This window comes from Microchirus variegatus (assembly GCF_963457635.1).
Source record: "Microchirus variegatus genome assembly, chromosome: 9".
Lineage (NCBI taxonomy): Eukaryota > Metazoa > Chordata > Actinopteri > Pleuronectiformes > Soleidae > Microchirus > Microchirus variegatus.
The window spans coordinates 28,709,724-28,732,519 of NC_139810.1; the positions used below are offsets into that span (position 1 = coordinate 28,709,724).

General features: G+C 39.7%; 2 protein-coding genes across 2 annotated transcripts; both read left to right on the forward strand.

Moving 5' to 3' along the window:
• Positions 1 to 1,334: 1,334 nt before the first annotated feature.
• Positions 1,335 to 14,564, forward strand: LOC310932068 (sodium-coupled neutral amino acid transporter 3-like). Its single transcript, XM_083895337.1, has 16 exons — positions 1,335 to 1,469; positions 3,110 to 3,223; positions 3,344 to 3,428; positions 4,783 to 4,898; positions 6,924 to 6,997; positions 7,084 to 7,176; positions 8,247 to 8,328; positions 8,415 to 8,497; positions 8,666 to 8,724; positions 8,823 to 8,963; positions 9,085 to 9,164; positions 9,261 to 9,361; positions 10,195 to 10,319; positions 12,167 to 12,311; positions 12,401 to 12,504; positions 13,298 to 14,564. The coding sequence occupies exons 2-16, from the start codon at positions 3,183 to 3,185 to the stop codon at positions 13,400 to 13,402; spliced, it is 1,434 nt and encodes a 477-aa protein (XP_083751463.1). The 5' UTR covers positions 1,335 to 1,469; positions 3,110 to 3,182; the 3' UTR covers positions 13,403 to 14,564.
• A 345-nt stretch (positions 14,565 to 14,909) lies between these two features.
• LOC310932067 (actin nucleation-promoting factor WAS-like) lies at positions 14,910 to 21,895 on the forward strand. The gene is made up of 11 exons (XM_083895336.1): positions 14,910 to 15,033; positions 16,421 to 16,561; positions 17,581 to 17,667; positions 17,826 to 17,922; positions 18,231 to 18,269; positions 18,357 to 18,392; positions 18,492 to 18,696; positions 18,774 to 18,952; positions 20,040 to 20,599; positions 20,722 to 20,833; positions 21,547 to 21,895. The coding sequence occupies exons 1-11, from the start codon at positions 14,932 to 14,934 to the stop codon at positions 21,603 to 21,605; spliced, it is 1,617 nt and encodes a 538-aa protein (XP_083751462.1). The 5' UTR covers positions 14,910 to 14,931; the 3' UTR covers positions 21,606 to 21,895.
• The last annotated feature ends 901 nt before the right edge of the window (positions 21,896 to 22,796 follow it).

Here is a 22,796-nt window from a genome sequence, read left to right on the forward strand (position 1 = left end):
ATGTCATTTAAGTTGAACTCGAATCAGCCAACTGGAAATGTCCCCCAAGAAGGTTTGATGCCTGGGGGAGGAGGTGTGAGTCAGGGACTGGTCTGAGCACGTGTTTTCACTGCTGTAGTCGGGACTTTACATCAGGGGGATGTCAAACAGGACCAACATACAGCACAGTTTGATCCCAAGTGGGCCGGACCAGTAAAATAATAGCATATTTAGCTACGAACAACAACATTTTCCCTTTTGTTCTGCATTTAATGAAGCATCGTTTTCACAAAAATGATGATCAACCTGAAAAATAAGTGCAATTCTAACAATATTATGCCTACACTATAAGGGGAAACGTGTCCTTCTTCAAGGGCTGAGGTTTTACCTGGAACCATTTGCTTCTGGAAAAACCCTTTCCAGAATAAAGAGTTTTAAAAGGGTTCTTGGTGGAACCCTCCAAAATGGTTCTAGGTGGAACATTTATAAAAAGGTTCTATCTGGAGCCAGAAAGGCGAAGAACCTTATATGGTTCTACTTAGCACTTTTATTTCTAAGAGGTATCTGGGACTGAAAAATATAGCACGGTGTGTGATTTATGATCCAATCCAACAACAGCTGAAACAAAGTGCTAGAAAATATAAAAACAACACAAATACACAGGTCATACAATGAACATGTACATGCTATAGTTCAGGGGTGTCAAACGTAAGGCTCGCAGGCCAGAACCGGCCCACCAGTGGGTCCAATCCGGCCAGCAGGATGGATTATTATGCTATTATTGTACTGGTCCGGCCCACTTGAGATCAAATTGTGCTTAAAAATGAGTTCAACACACCTGCGTATAGTTCATTCCCACTCTTACATCAGCTCACCTTTGTTTTGGATCAAGCACGTGAAACTTGCAAACAGCTCTCTCGCTCTCTCTCGATCAACAATCACATGTTGGAAATCCTTAAAAAACACACCTACCTCCTAAATTAATTACCATGACTGTGCTTTCAGCCGGATGCAAATGTTCCCACGTCAGATGACGACCGTTTTGCCCCCTCCTTTCTACCTTCACAGTCTCTAGTGACATGGTAATGATCCTCTGGCAAGATTCCCCAGAATCCTTGTTGATTTGCTGGCTAAAGACTGTCTGGAAAGCTGCAGACAATGTCCTGTCCATTGTCGGCTCCTGTGCTTCCACCTTTTCTAATGTAGACACCTGGTGAGCGCAGCCCCACGGTGTCTTTGTGCCTGCGATACTACCTGTAACAGGTTTAACAAAGGGTTAAGTATGGGTGTTCCCATTTCCCTCTTGCTCCCTCCCAGCCTCTAATCTCTCTTTACTCTCTCCCTTCTTACCCACCAAGGATCTCTGAAGAGACAACTAAAGAGCTCAGCTGTATACAAACATTGGAGTCAGAAAATTTGAGCCCGATTTGAAACAGGAATTCTTCTCCGGTATCCGGAACAGACAACTGGGTCCTTTCTTTAAACACAGGGTAAGTTGTGCATGTGTGTGTGTGAGTGTGTGTGTTTGAATTGTTCCATGTTAGGAGGAGAAGGGAAGGGCTAACTGTCATAGTAAGCTGGTCTTGCATCAGACAACAGCCATGTGGTGTGCATTGCTGGAAGAAAAGGCTGCACTATTATCTGCTCTGTTTGACCGAGCGTGTGTTTTTCATTGATAAAACCGTCCTGAAAGTCATATATTTTGCATCGAACACAGCATCAGGACGGGTGTTTTGGGGGCAATATTTTTTGTTTTAATTAAGATGAAAATACAGAGAGTACTTTGTTTTTAGTACGTTTTTCAATTTCTGTACTGTTCCCACAGTCTTGCGAGCTCAACCGCTGAAACTGTAAAAAAAAAAAAAAAAACTCTACGTGGAACAAGTTTTGAGTTAACTTGGTTCATCTAGTTTCTCCAGCTCCACCTCACTAACAATAAAAACCCACTAACTGCTCTATTTTCCTGTGTGAGAAACCATAAAGTATACAATCCAGACATTTTTTTTCTCCCCTCGCTTGTTGAAAGTCACATTGAAAGTTTTCCTGCTGACATTTGAGTCCGAACGTTTGCGTTGGCGACGTGCCATGGGAAAAGTCTTGGCTTTTGTCGCCGGAGAAGCTTTCGTTTCAGCCAAAAGAACCACGTCTCTGGTCTAAAATGACAACGCTATACACAGGAAGCCTTTGTTTGTCTCTGTGGCCCCACCACCGCTACCACGTTGTATGGATTATTCTACTTCATCGGGCCCCCCGTTCAACGTTGAGCGTAGGAATACAGTGACAAAAGTTGTGTGTAAGACCCTTAAGGAATGGCCCGATGAATGTGTGCTGTGTGTGTGTTTAGGGGTCAGATGTGAGAATCCTGAGGGCAGCCGTGGGCCCACAGTGAAGGGAAGTATCCCATGACCCTGTGGCAGGAGCACAGACCTACGCTCGTTCCCAGAGTACGTGTCGTGCACGCCAGCTTTGTTTGGCCCACGGTAGATTAGAGCGACATACAGCGTGTCCTCTGACGACATTTGTTATTTAAAGCCCCCGTCTGATACCAAAGGGCCTTTAAATGGACTCCATCTAAGCACGGGTTGTATTCTTTTGTTTATTTATTCTGGAATCTGGAAGTGTTCATCTTCATATCTGCGGTCGGGAGGAGAAGGATTTTTGTTTTGTATCGCCGGAAGACAAAACTATCATCAACGCTTTGGATTTATCTTTGGATAAATTACAGTGGTGCGTTACAGACCTTTGGCCTTGCCTTTTTAAAGCGACATGGAATTTCCTTTCTGGTCTTGTGCTCGTCGTTTTCACTGTTCCCTGTTAGTGAAGAGCTGTGTGGCTTCTCTTGACCTTTAAATGACTGAGAGGCTATTTATTTATTAATTTTTTTAAATAGCTTCCTCCCCATACTGTTACATTAACATAACATATATTGCACAAATACATCCCAACTGTGACAAGTTAAGACAAGATTTTGAAGAGGCGATGCACACCAGCCATGTAAAATATTTTTACAGCACACGCAGAGAGTTCAGTCCTCGTGGTATTTGGCTAATTGTATTTGCCTGAGGTGTACGTTGCAAACACCGGAACCTTTGGTGAGTTAAAACAGTTTCTGTCTCTTTTTCCCCTCCAGAAAACACAGAAGAGGATTCTTTCCATTAAGCAAAAGGAAAGTTATTTAAAAGCGTCTTGAGCGAACAACCAAAATGGAGCTTGAGAAGATTAATGGTCATGTCAAGGAGGACGGGTGAGGTTCACCAATGAGCTGTTAGCTATAGCTGCTAATGTGTGGAATTGAGATTCAAAAGGTTGTTGTTAACTTGACACTCATTTGTTGCTATTGTTGTTGTTGTTGTTGTTGTTGTAGGTTTGATGGACTTGACGCCATGGCAGAACATGAGGAATTTCTGCCACATAAAGAAGGCACGAAGAAAGAAATCCACTTTACAGATGTAAGTGAATCTTCTCAGTGTGTTAGCAACACAACTCTGTGTGTGTGCGTGCGTGCGTGTGTGTGTGTGTGTGTGAGAGACCACCAACCGTGTATGACTCAGACCACGAGTATGTAGCAGTTACTCGCTCTCTTTTATCAGCTCCAGCTGCTCTTTCTACGCCAAACTTTGGTGAAAAGCGACCGGTAATTAGCTACTAATTCGAAAACGCGGTGCGTTTTTATGCGTTTCCGCCGTCTGTGCGCGCTCGTGACGGCACGCGGCGCGCGGCGTCTGTGCGAGGCGCGCGGCGCGAGAAGCAACGGACGGAAGATTTGGCGTATTTCCGCAATTTCAAATTCCGGAAATACGCCGTTTCGGGAAGCGTGTGCTTTTCTTAATTATTTTTATTTCTTAGTAAGTGTGCAATTAAAATGACAACATTATTGTATTATTGTTGTTGTTGGCTTTCAAATAGTGACATAGTTGACAACACAGTAATTTCATATGATCACATAAAGTGTATTCATGTCATCACTTAGTGAAATAATAATAATAATAATAATAATAATAATAATAATAATAATAATAATAAAAACTGAATGGAATTTCCCTATGAGCACATTTATATTATTCAGCATCATCATTTTTCTACCTTTCATGTAGCTTTCAGTCTTAAAACCCTCTGTCATAGTCTGTATATGACTTATATACTGTTTGTGTGGCTCCTATACTTAAGTTTACAGTTTACTTTATGTGCAGTCTTAGATATTTTAAAACAAGATGATCTATCTAATCTCTCAGTCAAGGTTTATATAACAACTGTATACTAATGTAAAAATGATACGCGATGGATTGACGCCAACTATTAGTACAATATTGGATTTAAAAGGTCGAGTAGCCGAGCACTCAAAGGTGATGCAGAAGGTATAAATACTGTTTTATTCTTGAAAATAGTACATTTCATGTCAAGATTCCACAATAATATTTTGTATATCTGTGTCTGTTTTCTCTTACTATGACTGATCTACTCACAGTCAGTTAACTTCTGTCACTTTTAAAGTGTATTTAACATAGTGTCGCTGAGGGAGTCGACGACCCACAGTCAAACAAATCCCACTGACTTACTTCACAGGTCAGTGGGACGTACTCCGAAACAAAAAAAACATACTCTTTACTGTCCATGTCCTTACTGGACCTCTGTTGTGCTTTGTACATGTTCTGAAACTGGGCTCGTTGGCACAACTAGGTTTACATAAGTGACATTCTGGACTAATGCAGCAGTAAGTGCAGCAATCAAACTACGCCCGTGTGTGTGTGTGTGTCATCGCCGTGCACGCGTTGACCTGTCGCACGTCTCGTTGTTGTCTTCCAGTTTGAGGGAAAGACTTCGTTTGGCATGTCCGTCTTCAACCTCAGCAACGCCATTATGGGCAGTGGAATTCTGGGATTGGCTTTTGCAATGTCCAACACTGGACTCGTTCTCTTTATGTGAGTATGCAACAAAAACACACACTGTTCACACTTCTGCTGAAACCTTGTGCCAGATACTGCGCATATATATGTATGTGTATATATGTGTGTGTATATATATATATATATATATATATATATATATATATATATATATATATATATATATATATGTATATGTATGTATGTAACATTCACAGTATATATGTATGTAACATTCACAGTCAGACAACCATAACTGTTGTCTATTATATATATATATATATATGTGTATATATGTATGTATATATACACATATATATGTAACATTCAGTCAGACAACCATTACTGTTGTCTATTATATAAATGTGTATATATGTATGTATATATACACAAATATATATATATATATATTTGTGTATATCTCTCTCTATATATATATATATTTGTGTGTATATATGTATATATATATATATGTGTATGTATATGTATATATACATATATATGTTTAGTATATATGTATACATATATGTACGTATATATGTGTATGTAAATATATACATACACGTATATATACATACTTATATATATACAAATATATATATATATATTTGTGTGTGTATATATGTATATATATATATATATATATGTGTATGTATATGTATATATACATATATATATGTTTAGTATATATGTATACATATATGTACGTATATATGTGTATGTAAATAGCAGTAAATATATACATATATATACATTCACGTATATATACACGTATATATACATACTTATATATACACTATACATATATTAAACATATATATGTATACATTTATATACATATATACATACACATATGTACATATACACACATATGTACATATACATACATTTATCCGTACACATATACGTAGATAGATAGATAGATAGATAGATAGATAGATAGATAGATAGATAGATAGATAGATAGATAGATAGATAGATAGATAGATAGATAGATAGATAGATCTTAAGCTAACTAGATAGATAGATCTTAAGCTAACTAGATAGATAGATAGATAGATAGATAGATGAGTGTTTTATAGTTTGAGGCAAGTATTAAGGATGTTTTGTGTTTGTAGATACAGTTTGGATACAATCAGCAGAGGATCCATAAAAGGCTAGAAGTAGAGCCTCAGGGGTGTTTGTGTTAGGACAGGTATGTGTGTGTGTGTGTCTGTTTGTCTGGCTCCTGTGTGTGTGTGTGTGTGTGTGTGTGTGTGTGTGTGTGTGTGTGTGTGTGTGTGTGTGTGTGTGTGTGTGTGTGTGTGTGTGTGTGTGTGTGTGTGTGTGTGTGTGTGTGTGTGTGTGTGAGCTCTCCGTGTTAAAGCCACATAATAGACAACCATTACCGTACTAAGCCTGATCTGTCACATTGTACATTAGAGCTCATACACATGATGCAGCTTCTCTAAATCAGATTTAAGCAGTTAAATTTAGAACACTGTGGTCAGATCCAAGGCACGCCTGCTTGGATCAGCCCTCTGCTGTGTGTGTGTGTGTGTGTGTGTTTGTGTATACTAAAGCCTGTCCAAACCCTGTTGTGTGGGTGAAAAAGAGAGATACATGTATGAAAGAATCATAGGATCTTTTATGTTCAAATGTCTAGACGTTGTATATTCTAAAAACACTAGAGTTTGAGTGTGGTGAATAAAACACTTCCTGTTTGCATTCGAACATTCTTTAAACTAAGATAAAAGGAACTTATAATTTACTAGGATTATTTATCAAAGTGAGAACAAATATTAATAAATATGGATGTGCGTCAGTTTTGGGTGTAAAGTTATGGAACGAACTCAATGATGAAATTAAATTGTAAAACACTTTCGGGGTTCAGGATAAGTATAAAGTATAAATAAAATAATTACAGCTTACTATGCGAACTGAAAGTCTAGTATTATAATAGTAAGAGCAATGTTTTATGTATTTTCTCTACATGTTTGTCTTGGTTTTTCCTTGTGCTGTACACGATAGGCAGAAATAAGCATTCATTTATAAATTTTCTCTATTTTTTTTGTCTTTCAGTATCCTGCTGGTGTTCATTGCCATTCTCTCTGCATATTCCATCCACCTGCTGTTGAGAAGCGCTGGAGTTGTTGGTAAATCACAGATTAACTCGACCGAACACGTGCTTAATTCTCTAAACGCTGTCACTCACACGTATGACGCTCGTGTTGTTTTTCAGGCATCCGGGCTTATGAGCAGCTTGGAAATCGTGCTTTTGGCCCCCCAGGAAAAGTTGTGGCTGCCATCGTTATCACAATACACAACATCGGAGGTACTTTAATGCTGCGTTATTATATTGTTATATTCATACCTGTAAAGCAGGGGTTCTCAAAGTTTTGATACCTGAGGGTCAATTTAGGAACCCAACATTGGACTGAGGGCCACCAAAGGAAAAAAAACCAGAAAGAAATCCCATTTGCAATCATTTTAATGACAAGATTGCAGTTCTGAAGTTTAGCGAATAATATAATATATAATATAATTAATTAATTATATGTAATTTAAGCATTAATATAATAACGCTTTATAATTTACTGGGTAATTACCCAGTATTTTGGCCATTGTTCTTACCTTCTAATTACAGGTTAATACCAAGTAACACATTTCTGTTACCATATATTTACTGGGTAAATAGCTAGTAATTGGGGGCTGTAGCTACCTGCTTATTACCAGCTTATAACCCAATAATACACTAAAATTCACCATATAGAAACCAGGTAAATACCCAGTATTTTTGTTTACACTTATTGGTCTGTATCCAGTAATGTCCAATAAACATTTAACAAGCTTAGTATATACTTAGAAATAAAAGTGCTAAGTAGAACCATATAAGGTTCTTCAGCTTATCCTCATAGGAGAACCCTTTTTGGTTGAAAACCAAATAGTTCCAGGTAGAACCTCAGCCTTTGTAGAAGAACACTTTTGGAACTCTTATTTCATATTAGTGTACATTGTTAATGTGGTAAACGACTATTCTAGGTGCAAACATCTGGTTTTGCCTGTATAGAGGCCCATTCCCAGTGTTCTAATGGTACATTGTGTTTGCTAATGGCGTTAGAACGCTATTGGATGATAAGAAAACTCTTAAAAATTGACATATTGACATATAGAAACCAGGTAAATACCCAGTATGTTTGTTTACACTTATTGGTCTGTATCCAGTAATGTCCAATAAACATTTAACAAGCTTAGTAGCTCCTGGATTAAAACTATCAACTGTAATTCATTGCGGGGCCGCCAGAAATGTTTCTGCGGGCCGACATTGGCCCCCGGGCCGCACTTTGAGAACCAATGCTGTAAAGAGTATTTCAGATTAAGCAGGTTCTCTCTCTTTCCTTTTAGCAATGTCCAGCTATCTCTTCATCATCAAATCTGAGCTCCCGCTCGTTATCAAAGCTTTTCTTGAAAATGGAGAAAGCAGTGGGTGAGTATTTAAACTGTTATTTTTCCAATTTTTTTTTAAGTAGTCTCATTTTTTTAATTTCTATCATTTGTTTGATCATTTCTTAGAGGGTGGTACTTGAATGGAAACGTCTTGATCATCATTGTTAGCACTCTCGTCATCCTTCCTCTTGCACTCATGAAACAACTTGGTACGTTTTTTTCATTCTGTCGTCACATTTTCGTTAATCACCCTTCATTCCTTCCTTCTACCGCGAACATCGTAGTCGTTTTTTTTTCGTTGACTTTCCTATCATCACTTACGATACTGCGTCTTCCATCTGTGACCGTAAATAATTCATGCTCTCACCGTTATCCAGGTTACCTTGGCTACACAAGTGGCTTCTCCCTGTCTTGCATGGTGTTTTTCCTCATTTCGGTGAGTCATCACAGAGCCTGTAAACACACAAACAACATATTACCAGCTGTTCTGCCACATTAAAAACATTAAAACACATCTCTAATTAACCCGCCAAGGTTATCTACAAGAAGTTCAACATCGACTGTCCGCTGGAGGACGTGCATCACAACACGTCTGAATTTGTCGATCACCACCGCGACACGGTGAACTTGACGGACGACTTCTGCGAGGCCAAAATGTTTACCGTCAACTCGCAGGTTGGAGGAAAATCACTTTCACGTTTTGGTGTCGATGTGATACGTCAGCTGCATTTTGTTGGCCATTGAAAAACAGTCAATTGCAGGTTTGTCATTGAACTTTGTTGCGTTTGGCTCGTAGACCGCTTACACCATCCCAATTCTGGCATTTGCTTTCGTCTGCCACCCAGAGGTGCTGCCAATCTACACTGAACTACGAGAGTAAGACACCTCTTTGTCACATCATAAGTCGGACGCTTACATTTTTAGTAAAATCTCACATAATATTTCTGCTTGCTTCCCCCCCCCCCCCCCCAGTGCCACCAAGAAACGTATGCAGGGTGTTGCCAACATCTCCATCTTGGCCATGTTTGTCATGTACCTAATGACTGCTGTCTTCGGTTACCTCACCTTTTATGGTAAGACACCGCCAGAATGAAAGGTCACTTTCTTCTCATATTGAGAGTGACACGATGTCAAATGTAGAGCTGAAACGATTAATCGATGAATCGATTATTAAATTAATCGGCAACTATTTTGATAATCGTTAATCAGTTTGAAGCTTTTTTCATGATTAAAACAAGATTTCTGATTGTTTTAGCTTCTTAAATGTAGTATTTTCTTTGCTCAACATAACAAAGAAATCATTAAAACTGAATCATTTTTGGTTTGTGGACAAAACAAGACATTCGAGAACATCGTCATTTCCAGGTTTGACAAACACTGATCAACGTTTTTTAACATTTTCTGACATTTTATGGACCAAACGATTCATCGAGAAAATAATCTACAGATGTAATGCATATCTTTTTTTATTCAGTTTATGTACGTTTTTTTATCAGTTATTTACAGTATTTTATTGTTCTATATATTTATATTGTTTTATAATGTGGGTTCTTTACAGTGTAATGTATTTTTTTATCTATCGTTTTTTAAAAGCCATTTACAGTATTTTATTGTTCTTTACATTTATAGTTTCACATACTTTAATTACTGGGTTTTTCCATGTTATTTCATTCATTTCGAATATATATATATATATATTTTGAATTCATACATTTTTCGTTGGTGTCAGATTATTTGTAACATAATGGTGATGAACACCGATTGGAAGGGCCCCCTGGGAATTTTTGCTCAGGGCCCCTACAGACTCTAGAATCGCCCCTGCTCGAGCCCATATGCATTTCCCAGTGTTGGTAATGAGGCACTGGAGGAGACCATGTGTGATACAGTCTTGTCTCTCTGTGTAAAGGTGCTGTGGAGTCAGAGCTGCTGCACACCTACAGTCGTCTGGGCCCACGGGACGTCCTCATCCTCTGTGTGCGTCTGGCCGTCCTGGTCGCCGTCACACTGACCGTCCCCGTGGTTCTGTTTCCGGTAAGAAATTCATTGAATCAGTTCTGTGAGGGAAAAAAAAATCATCATTTTAAAAAGCCTAAATTAATACATTTAAAACATTACATTTAGTTATATTTGTATTAATAATAGATTTTAAGTGAGATTGGAGAATATCATCTAATTTGTATTCAAGCAAATGACGACCTCTAGTGGTAGCGAATGAATTGCTCATCATTCTGATAGACAAACTTCAATATTTACATTGAGGCCTTAGATCTGTTCCTTTTAGAATTATTTTCTTGCTTCACAAATGTTCCAACAGACTCGACACCACATTGACAAATTTCAACAAAAATCAACAAATTTGCCACAAAAAAACCCCAGAAATATCTACAGGCAAATAGGGCCCAGAGTTAGCTTTTCAATAGTTTCAATGATAGTTTGAAACATCAACATGATTCAGAATTCAGTGTCAAAACACGTCATACTCATAAATATCAGTTACGATTTAGAGAAACGTAGTGTTGAAATTGAAACCTGACATTTTAGCTAATACGTTTCTTCACTTTTTTTTTTTTACTACGCTACCGTTTGTTTATTCAGTACGAACCTGAGGCTACGTGTTGGTTAGCGTAGCATTTAGGCTAACTCTATCTACCAGAAATCTACTCTATCTACTCACAAATTATACACATTATATGTAATTTGTGTCATGACCGTAAATGTTTAATGGCTGTGTGAGCGGCCAGTGAGGCCTTTTGAGGTGTTTTAGTGTAGCTAGGGACAGATACATCCTGTTTCTAAGCTAAGCTAAGCTAAGCGAAACAAAAAGCTAAGACAAATTAGCTTTGCCCCACTCGACTGAGAGTGAGTGCATTTCCTGAAAAAGGTTAAAAATGTTCCTTCAGTATTTTATAACTTAACTTAATTGGTTTAAAGTTTACTTTCAAGTACACTGCATGCGATGGTTAGACAAGTTGTTTTCCTGTTGTTTTATGTGTCAACCCAAAATGTAAATAAGGAAGGGTCAGTTTTGGGTTTCTCATGATAATATCTATTTGTGCACAATTATTAGGCGACTGTTAGTGTGCAGAATTATTACACAACACACTACAAAAAAAGAAAGAAAAGTTCCCATCTCACCTGTTTATTTTCATTTATTAGAGAAAGAATAAGTGTATAAATGCAAGTAAATGCAGGTCTTGTTCAGTGGTGGTCGTGTTTCAGCCTTCAGTACCTGGGTCATGTCTCTGAAACACTGAACACCTTGTGCTTGTCTGGACGCTCCAGGTTTGGTGCATTCATTGCTGGAATATGACGACACTGGCACTGACTTCCTGGCAGTTTCACGTTTAATTCTTCTTCTTTAAAGTCTTTAGCAGTTCATTTGCGTCTTTTTTCCCCCCTACACGTTTCTTGCAACCATGTTGACTATTAACTACAACAGTTCAGTGTTCAGTGCTGCATCTCTCTGAGCTACAGAAGCTTCCTCATAATTATGCACACCTTGATGTAGGTCGTTGATCACTTTAGGCCACGCCCTCCCTAATTACACAAATACACGTCACCTGATAATGCCAAAATCCAATTAGCGCTCACATTTATGTAGCTTGGAGTTGGAAAGTATGCATAAAAAGGAAGGTCAAAATACTTCCTTGCCTTATCACTGAGCACATAGTGTATGTTGAACTTTCTGTTTAGATACATAATGTAACGTGCAAAGCAAACATTTGTGCCGTCATGGTGGTGCTTAAATGTCAAAAAACTACTTGGGATGGACTACTTGACAACAGCTGTGGAGATAAAACAAGACTCACCTTTTCCTGTATGTAATTTTGTTGACTAATCTTGATAGATGTTGTGTTTTTTTGTAAAATAAAAAACAGATCCGCAGAGCTGTGCTGCAGATCTTGTTCCCTGACAAACCTTTCCACTGGGCCAGACACATCTTAATCGCCTTTTGTCTCATCTTCTTGGTCAACCTCCTCGTTATCTTTGTGCCCAGCATCCGCGACATCTTTGGCATCATCGGTACGTATTAACAAAATCACTTGGCTTATGCACAGATTGTTCTGTGATTTGTAAACTGTTAAATGACCGTCACCCATCTACATCTGCAGGAGCCACATCTGCACCTTCCCTCATCTTCATCCTGCCTGGTATCTTCTACATCCGTATTGTTCCCAATGAACAGGAGCCTTTTATGTCCAGACCCAAGATTCAGGTACAAGATGGATCCTTCTTTAAGGAAATAATACACTTACGCGACCGTTCTAAAGGTTTGGGGTCACCTATACAATTGTTTGTGTGCGTTTTCCATTAAAAGTCACACTTTTATTCATGAAAAGAGTTGCAAAATGAACAGAAAATATAGTCAAGACATTGACAAGATTATAAATAATGATATTTATTCCAGCAAAACTGTTTTCAGCTGTGCTAACATCATTGCACAAGGGTTTTCTAATCATCCAATAGTCTTCTAATGCGATTAGCAAACACAATGTACCATTAGAACACTGGAAATGTGCCTCTATACACCTATGTACATATTCTATTAAAAACCAGACTTTTGCAGCTAGAATAGTCGTTTACCACATTAACAATGTATAGAGTGTATTTATGATTCATTAATTGTTATATTCATTGAAAAACTTTTAAAATAAGGACGTGGATGTGACCCCAAACTTTTGAACGGTAGTGTATCTACACTCTTAGAAATAAAAGTGCTAAATAGAACCATATAAGGTTCTTCGGCTTGTCCCCTTTTTGGCTCCAGGAGGCTTTTAAAACCCTTTATTCAGGAAAGGGGTTTTAAAGGGTTCTCTGGATCAAAAATGGTTCTTACTGGAACCATTGGAGTTACCAAGAACTTTCTTCTGGAAAGGGGTTTTTCAGAAGCAAATGGTTCCAGGTAGAACCTCACGCCTCGTAAAATGACCCTTGTGCAACCATTATTTCTAAGAGTGTAGATCATTTAAATGCCTTTGTATTTTCTTAACACGTTGTTTCTCTTGTAGGCTGCGTGCTTCGCTGCACTGGGCTTCATCTTCATGGTCATGAGTTTGTCATTTATCATCACCGACTGGGTGACTGGAGCGTCCAGAAGCGGAGGCGGGCACTAAACTGCCGTGACTGAACAGAGAAACCGAATGAGAAAAAAAAAACGTCAACGTCAACCAAAAAGCTCCCTGCCGTTAAATTACCCCCGAAATCTGCCGAGTTCTCTTTAATCCAAAGCCAGGTTTTGGCCACAAGCGCGTGACCAACGATACGTGAACGGACCTTTGCCTATTAAAAGAAAAACAAACAAAAAATAAATAAAAGTGATAGGGTAGTGAGGTCCTGATATGGAGGAGAGAACAAAGAAGGCGCGAGAATACAAATATAATGCGTCACAGGTTGCAGCCACGACACTATTTGGAGTCGTGTAAGAGCCCAGAAAGAAGCAACAGCATTAAGGATGAATGGGAACAATGTGACTCAGAATGGAAATCCCATTTTAGATTATGGATATATAGAGTTTCCACAAAAAGCTCAGTCATTCCTAAACTACTTCCAGTCTACAATTTCGGATTTTTCATGATAGAAATTTGATTTAGGAGGTTAGTTGTTTTTTTTTATGAAACAAAATGAGACATTTTAGTGTGTTTTTTTTAAAAATGAGTTGCTGTTTATTTGTATATTAATGACATATAGACATGTCCTAATTCTAAAGTTCCCTGAACGTCACGGATTCAGCTAAATGCAACCAGCGAGGGTTAGTCTGCAGCTCCGCGCTAACCACCGAAAAATACAACTCACAGTATCTTGTACACGGAACTGACTTAATAACGCGTTTATAATGTGACATTTTCTTTCAAATATACGATGACATTTAAACTGTCGTAAAGGTTACTGTCGTCACAGTTGGGTCTGAGGTGATCTTTTATGGGTGATCCAACAGATATGGTGCTGTTTGTGGAGGTTTCGCTGCTATTAATGAAGGTCAAACACAGTTACTGAAAAATCACATGCTCGGCAAGACAAACACAGTGGTATGTACAATTTCCAAGTCTCAAACGTGTCCCTAAAGACAGCGTAGCTGCAAACCAAATGTATTTATTGTGTCATATTAAAAAAAAAAACGGGAGAAAACCACACTATTTTTAAAGAAAGAAAAAAATCATGTTCTGCAAAGTCTAGTTACTTATAAGAAACAAATTCAGGGTTAAACACACACTGTGTTTTTATGGTGAATAATGACCCATGAATTTAAGTTTTTTTTGTCTTGAAGATTTGCTATAAATCCTGTATATTGTTAAGTTAATTTGAATGTTGTCAATAAAATGTCTTTGTACAAACAAAGTGTGTTTTTCACGTCTTTAGAAGTCATCTTGGCGGGGGCAGAACGAGCTCGCTTACCTCTGAAAATGGAAGTAACACATTCATCCGTGCACTGCCTCTCTGAGAAAAAGAAGAAAAGTGGGGGTTAGAGAAGTGCGGTCGCCCGTTTCCTGCTTTGAAACGATGTGTGCACAGAACAGAGAAGAGAAACTTCCTTGACTTAATCGAGCTCGGCGTTGTGACAGTGTCGAGAGGATAACTCTTTATTTTAACATATTGCTGCTCACGCTCGGTGAGAATAAACCTGCGAGATTTATCAGGCAAAACCATGAGCCGCGGATCCAAATCGGAGTCAGGGAACGCTCACAGTTTGCTGCTGAGCCTGCAGGAGAATGAGAAGGTGGAGGAGCTGCTGGGCAGAAGGTGTGCTGTAAGTTATGAACTGACCAGACAGTTCCCACTGTGGGATGATACTGGGCTGCGTCTCTCTTCATTCTTATCTACTCTGGTGCCTCCGTCTGTCGTAAGATCACGAGGAAGACGTGGTGTTTAAGATTGTACTGGTTATTCTGGTTGCTGTTCCAGCCCTCGAGACACTCTCTCTCTCTCTCTCTCTCTCTTGACATTAGTGGTTAAAACTTCACATTCTGAGTTCAAATGATCACACTTGAACCCTCCTTAACAAAAAAAAAAATATATATATATAGTTTGACAGTTACTTATGCCCTTTGTAGTAAACCTTTTTAGGTCGATGTACAATTTTCATCAAACTAAGCTTCTGTTACTGTACTTTGGTCGCAAAAATGCGGTTTTAAAATGAGTGCATGACATTAGGTCATCAGAGAGAGAGGCAGCAGTAACAGGAAATGAGGGTTGAAGCGTTTCTTCCTTCTGTGTCAGAATTAGACGCCGCTGTCGTCGGCCCTCGTCTCCCTGCAGAGCAGAAGTTGCTCTTCTTGACTCATTTGTGTAAACACTGCTGCAGACAGCTGTGACGGCAGCACACACACACATATGATTAACTACTGAATGGATGTAACGACTTTTACGCACACTACTGTTCAAAAGGTTAGAAATGTCCTTATTTTTGATGGAAAAGCACTTTTTTTTCTCCAATGAATATAACATTAAATGAATCAGAAATACACTCTATACATTGTTAATGTGGTAAACGACTATTCTAGCTGCAAATGTCTGGTTTTTAATGGAATATGTACATAGGTGTATAGAGGCCCATTTCCAGTGTTCTAATGGTACATTGTGTTTGCTAATGGCGTTAAAAGGCTATAAGATAAGATAAGATAAGCTTTATTTATCCCACAGTGGGGAGAGAACAGGGTTTCAGCAGCTCCGTATACAGATAAACAATTACACAATATTATAAAAACTGTACATGGAAAGAAATAAGATAAGAGTGAATGTAAATAAGGTGCGTATTAGGTTAAGGTAAAAATAAGACAAATCTAGGCAAACAAGACAAACAGGACAACAACTGTAAACAATAACTTAACAGACCAGTTAAAAACAAAAAAACAAAACTGTAACAATGACTTATGACTTATCATCCAAACTATTGATGATTAGAAAACCTTTGCTGAAAACAAGGAATAAAAGTAATTATTTCTAATCTTGTCAATGTCTTGACTATATTTTCTATTCATTTTGCAACTCTTTCGGTGAATAAAAGTGTGACTTTTAATGGAAAACACAACAACATAAAAATGTATCGGCGACCCCAGACTTTTGAACGGTAGTGTACGCAATGGCGTTGTTTTCACTGCATGTTTTGTCTGTGTTCTTTCTCTCTCTGTGTTCAGTCCATGGTCACTGCCGTAGCACAGCTGTTCATGGCTCTGCCTCACAGTCCGTCCGTGTGGAGCCTGCAGCACTCTGGAGCCGTGTGCTTCGTCAAAGACAACCCTCAGCGCTCCTACTTCATACGCATGTTTGACGTCAAGGTAACATCTCGCGAGACAACGGGCGTCGTCATAAGAACATAAAGCGGGGGCTAATATGAGAGCCAGGGCCGGACCCGAGGCCTCCATGGGGCCCTAAGCAAAATTAGATTTTGGGGCCCTCTGTTACTGCCTATAATAATAATAATAATGATGATTATTGATCATTCACACACCTACTACACTAAAGTTATTCTACTTATTCTACTCTGTCACGAATATGAATACACTTGTAAAACTAAATGTGAGAACTTTATGTTTATGCACGGACACCAGATTTGCAAACTTACAGAAAAATCTTTCAATTAATACTTGTCAAAATCAGCAACTCCCCCTACTGGCGACACAGAATTAATACATAAAACCAAACGGTTTATAAATAAAATATTAAGATATTAAAGGTGCCATATGTAAGAATTTGGCCAAAAACAGTTACTACGTTCTGGCAAACCCGTGGTCACTCGGCAGCGGAGACTCTACTGACTGCAATGATTGGTAGACGGCGGTAGGTGGCGCCACATGCCAAAAACATGATTTCAAAATATAAACATGATTTGCAGTCTGCAAAATATTTTTTATATGCAAATATTTTGAGTTCAGTTTGTGATATGAACATTATTCCTGAGTCTCTGTGACATAATAGGAGGATTTTATGGCCAGTTGCTTTACATTTATTACATAATGCACCTTTAAGGTCTGAAAATCTAAAAATGTGAACAATCTTTGGGGGGGATTCGAAATACACTCCTGTAATACAAAGATTTGACTTTTATATGTAAAAAACACGGCATTAAATAAAATAATCAAACAAATACTTAAATAATAATGTAATTTAGTTAATTGTTCTTGGGGGCCCTCTAGTGGTCACGGGGCCCTAAGCAGCGGCTTAGTTCGCTGATGAGAGCATTCACTGTGCTAATAAAAAAACCTAACCCTGCACGCTGACACAAGGTGGCTCACACACCTTGACTGACCTTATATCTAAATTAAATATTTGCATTGTTTTTATTTTCCCTCCACAGACCGGTAGGCAGGTTTGGGAGCAGGAGATCTACAACCAAATAGTCTATTCGTCCCCACGGTTGTTCTTTCACACCTTTGCTGCAGATGTAAGCACACAGTTGCACCACCCCTCACACCCTCACACCCTCACACTCACCCTCTCACCCTCTCACCCTCTCACCCTCTCTCTCTCTCTCTCAAACAAAAGTTATGTCGTCATAAAACCTTTGTTTAAATTATGTTTTCTTTTTATTCTGCATTGTAGGACTGTCACGTGGGACTGAACTTTGCTGACGAGAAGGAAGCAGAGGCCTTCAAGAATGCTGTGCAGGACAAAATATACCAAAGAAAACCGCGCCAAGGTTGGAGACCTGGTCACATGTTTCATTATTATTTTTTTAGAATTATATAGCAAAGAAACAAAGATTCATAGCCATATTTGTCTTATTATTGTAATTATTATTATTATTATTATGAATAATAATAATAATAATAATAATAATAATAATAATAATAATAATAATAATAATGAATAAACAAATAAAATATGAGGTTGATTTATCCAAAAACTGAAAATAAATGTTAATTTAAATCAATTCAAACAATATCGAATGGTCTAAGGGTGTTTCAGCTGAATAAAGTGATGCAAAAAAAGTTTCTCTCACCCCAGAGAAGACAGAGAAGAAACAGCGCCCGCCGCCACCTAGTGGTAAGACATCATCATTACAATTATGCCATTTACTGTACATGTACCAAACTGTAAGATTAACACTTACTATGTGTCCTGACGCTGTAGACAGAGGTGCTCTGCCTCCACTGCCGCCTGAAAAAGGTCTGTGACTTCTTTAACCTCCACATATCGACTCTATGCGACGTCGTGAAATGAAGTTCCAACTTTAAGGTTCTGTGTTTTTATTTTCTCCTCCCAAAGCATCGTCTGGCAGCCCTGCATCTTATCGCATGGCCACTGTGGACATACAGAACCCGGACATCCAGTCATCGAGATACCGCTCGATGCCGTCTCCTGCCACGCTGTCGCCTCTGAGCAGCAAAGACAAGAAGAAGGACAAGAAGAAGAATAATAAAAAGGCCCCCAAACTCTCCAAAGCAGACATAGGAGCACCCAGTGGATTTAAGTGAGCGTGGGAGCCGGCGTAGGTTGTTGCCTGATGAATAACAACAACATTTGAACGCGTTCTCTCTCTCGTTTCAGACACGTCTCTCACGTTGGATGGGATCCCAACAATCTTGACCCCGATCTGATGAAGGTGCTCTCACAGGCCGGGATCGGTGAAGCCGACATGAGAGACGAGGCGACTGCTCAGCTCATCTATAACGTCATCGAGCAGTCTGGAGGCATAGAGGCGGTGAAGAGGGAGGTGAACAAAGAAGGTGAGACAACGCCATCGTTTTCTCACTGCTCAGGTTAAAGGCGCCATATGTAAAGGCCAATTTATACTCCTGCATAAAGTGCTCTGCGTCGACGCAGAGCCTGTCGAAGAGCCTCTGCGTCGTCTCCGACCGCACAAAATATTTTTTAAGTGTCCGTCACTCCGTCAAGGGACAACGGAGACGGCAAGAGCTGCGATTGGTCCTCAGGACAGGCTGAGATAAGCTGCTCTGTGCCGGCTCACAGTGAGCACCGAGCGTCCACAGAGGCGGAGCTGATCACCGCCGATAACGTCGCTGCCAAACTATAAATACGTCATATCTTAACACACACAGCACATGTTTAGACTCTAAATGGCCAATTTCTCGCCTCAAATTATCTTAAAACTGCGTTCTGTGACACAGAAAAGTGAGAAACGGCCACTGTTTCAACAACAACAGTCTTTCTCTCTCGGACGCCATTGCTCACTGTAGCCAAAAGCACAACAACCTTGCGCAGCGACCCCTACTGATCGGGCGGGAAATTGCAGCGCGTGTCCGTCACCACGACGCAGAAGTATAAAGGCTCGAGGCGTCTCCGTGGTGACGCAGACGGATAACGCATACGTTGTGTCACATTTTCGATTTTATCTTTCTATTTTATTTCTGTTTTTATTTTTATCTCTGTTTTACCTATTGTGGTAACAGTTTGTTTGTTTAAACTTGTGCTTTATAAATAAAGTGGATTGGATTGGATACGCAGTCGGAGAAGTATAATGTGGCCTTAAGAATGTGGCTCAAAAACAGTTACTACATTCAAATTCAAAACGCCGAGGTCTTTTAGGTTTCGTTTTCTGAACCTAACTGGCAACCCGTGGTTGCTCGGCAGCTGAGACTCTACTGACTGCTATGATTGGTAGACGGCGGTAGGTGGCGCCACATGCTAAAACATGATTTCAAAACATAAACATGATTTGCAGTCTGCAAAAAAGTGAGTCTCTGTGACATATTAGGAGGATTTTCTGGCCAGTTGCTTTAGATTTATCACATAATGCACCTTTAATGTAGTGCCCTCAAAATGGATGTCTTGTTGTCCCCATGTCATTTCCAGCTTCCGGACCTCCACCTCCTCCGCCCAGCAGATGCTCCCTGCCTCCTCTGCCAGGCTCCGGCTCCTCCGCCCCGGCCCCTCCGCCTCACCGAGGCCGGTCCGGACCCCTGCCTCCCCTCCCAGGCACGACACAGCGAGGGTCCCCGACTGCTCATCCGGCCTCATCACGTGGAGGTTTGCCTCCTCCACCACCTGCAGCCAACAGAGGCGGTCCTCCGTTACCACCACCACCTGCTCACTCGGTCCCCTCACCTCCCATTTCAAATTTCTCCCACAACATGCCGCCTCCACCACCGCCGTCCAGCCAGCAGAGCTCGATGGGGTTCCCGTCTCCTCCTGTCCCGTCACCCAGCAGAGGAGGAGGAGGAGGAGGACCACCACCTCCTCCTCCACCTCCTCCACCACCTCCACCTCCGTCTTCAGATTTCCCACCACCTCCACGTTCAGTCTCAGGTGGACCGCCGCCACCTCCTGCTGCATCCGCCGGAGGAGGAGGAGGAGGAGGAGACGGCAGAGGAGCCCTGCTGGATCAGATCCGACTGGGGAAGAAACTCAAAAATGTAAAGCAAAAACATCTCAATCAATGCTTTTCTATATGAACTCACACAAGTTCACCGACACGCAACTCGCAACTCAACGTTAAATACCTGCGTATTTGAAAAGCTGTGCTGCTGTGTTACAGGTGATAGACAGTCCCGACTCAGCGGCGCCGACATCTCCAGCGTCGGGCGAGGGCATCGTTGGTGCTCTCATGATGGTCATGCAGAAGAGGAGCAAAGCCATCCATTCATCTGGTAAAAAACAAGAACATTAATTATGGTCTGTTCATTAGGTATACAGTATGCGGGAGATGCACATGGTGTGGTCTTCTGCTCCTGTAGACCACCTCGTCCAAGATTCAACATCAAAGATCAGAGCTCTTCTTCTTAAATGTTCCTATAATTTAAACTGTGACCTCTGGCATTAACAAAGCATTTTCTTTTTTCTTTTTTTAAAAAAGGATCTTTATTGTCATGATACAACTGAAAGTGCACAGCGAAATTTCGTGGTCAGATAGAGGGTTTGATCAGAGCCTCTGCCGCCAACCTTCTAACCTTCTTACATGGGTGAGGGTTAGTTTTGTTGGTGGGAGGAAAGTAACCGTAAAGCTCGGAGGGAAACCCCACGCAGACAACATGCAAAACCTCACACACAAAGGTCCCAGAGCGGGAATCAAACCCAGCACCTTCTCGCTTCTTTCACTACAACCATCTTCCTCATTCTGTTGCCCAGTTCAAACTTCAGTAAACCTGCGTCTCAATCACGTCTACATGCCTAAACGTTGCTGCCACGTGATTGGCCGATTAGATATTTGCAACAAGCGGTTGAACAGGTGTGCCTAATAAAATGGCTTAGAAAGTGTATATTCACGTACAGAGCGAAAGAAGAAGAAGAAGAAGAAGAAGAAGAAGAAGCCAAACTAGGTGTAACATGTATTTTTTTAACATTTGTCCTCTTTTTTTTTTAGATGAAAGCGAAGACGAGGGCGGCGACGAAGACGACGACGACGACGAATGGGACGACTGATAATCGGTTCTCGTTTTTGCGCCGATCTTAAAACTGTGAACGACCGAACGCCAGAAAGACAAAAAAAAAAGTGTTCCTAGACGAATGAATAAATAAATAAAAGGCATCATTCAATATAAAGGAAGACGATTCTGAAACGTTTCATGTTTTTGTTCAAACATTTCCAGTGTAGAGTTGACGTAGCGTTGACGTAGCGTTGACGTAGCGTTGACGTAGCGTTGACGTAGCATTGACGTAGCATTGACGTGTCACTCACAATGACGGTGAATGGCAGCTTTGAATATTATTGCTCCCTGTGCTTCCATTAAAAAGGTACGGGTTAGGATTAGGATTAGGATTAGGGTTAGGATTAGGATTAGAGGGATAAGAGGATTAGGGCCACACGGGAAAACATATTTGAGTTCTGTCTTTAAACTCAGAATTCTGACTTTATTCTCAGAAGTCAGAATTATGAGTTTAACGTCAGAACTCAAATGAGTTTTTTCTGGTTTTAAAGTCAGAATTCTGAGGTTTAAAGTCCAAATTTTGACTTCTGTGAATAGTCTTTTAAAGTCAGAATTCTGAGTCTTAAAGTCCAAATTTTGACTTCTGTGAATAAAGTCTTTTAAAGTCCAAATTCTGAGTTTTAAAATCAGAAATTCTGAGTTTTAAAGTCAGAATTCTTAATTCTTAGAATAAAGTCAGACTTCTGAGTTTAAAGTCAGAATTCTGACTTCTGAGAATAAACTCAGAATTCTGAATTTTAAAGTCAGAATTCTGAGTTTTATTCTGACTTCTGAGAATAAAGTCAGAATTTTGAGTTTTAAAGTCAGAATTCTGAGTTTGGAGTCAGAATTCTGACTTTTGAGTTTAAACTCAGAATTTTGAACTTCTGAGAATAAAGTCAGAACTCAAATGAGTTTTTCTGAGAATTCTGAGTTTTAAAGTAATAACATAAACATTTTTTTCCTGTGTGGCCCTAATCCTCTTCCGTAAAAAGGAGACATTTTAAAAACTAAGTAAATACAGCCTATGACAGAACACCACCTATCAATACTAAATCCGAGCCAGTTTCATTCCCATTCTTTTATCTATATATAAACATAAACATTCTGTACATGAAAACTATGTTCCTGTATCTCTGTGCAAAGATCCCCAATCTAAAAACTGCCACCAACAAAAGTCCATAAGTGGAAGAAACACTGTACGTTA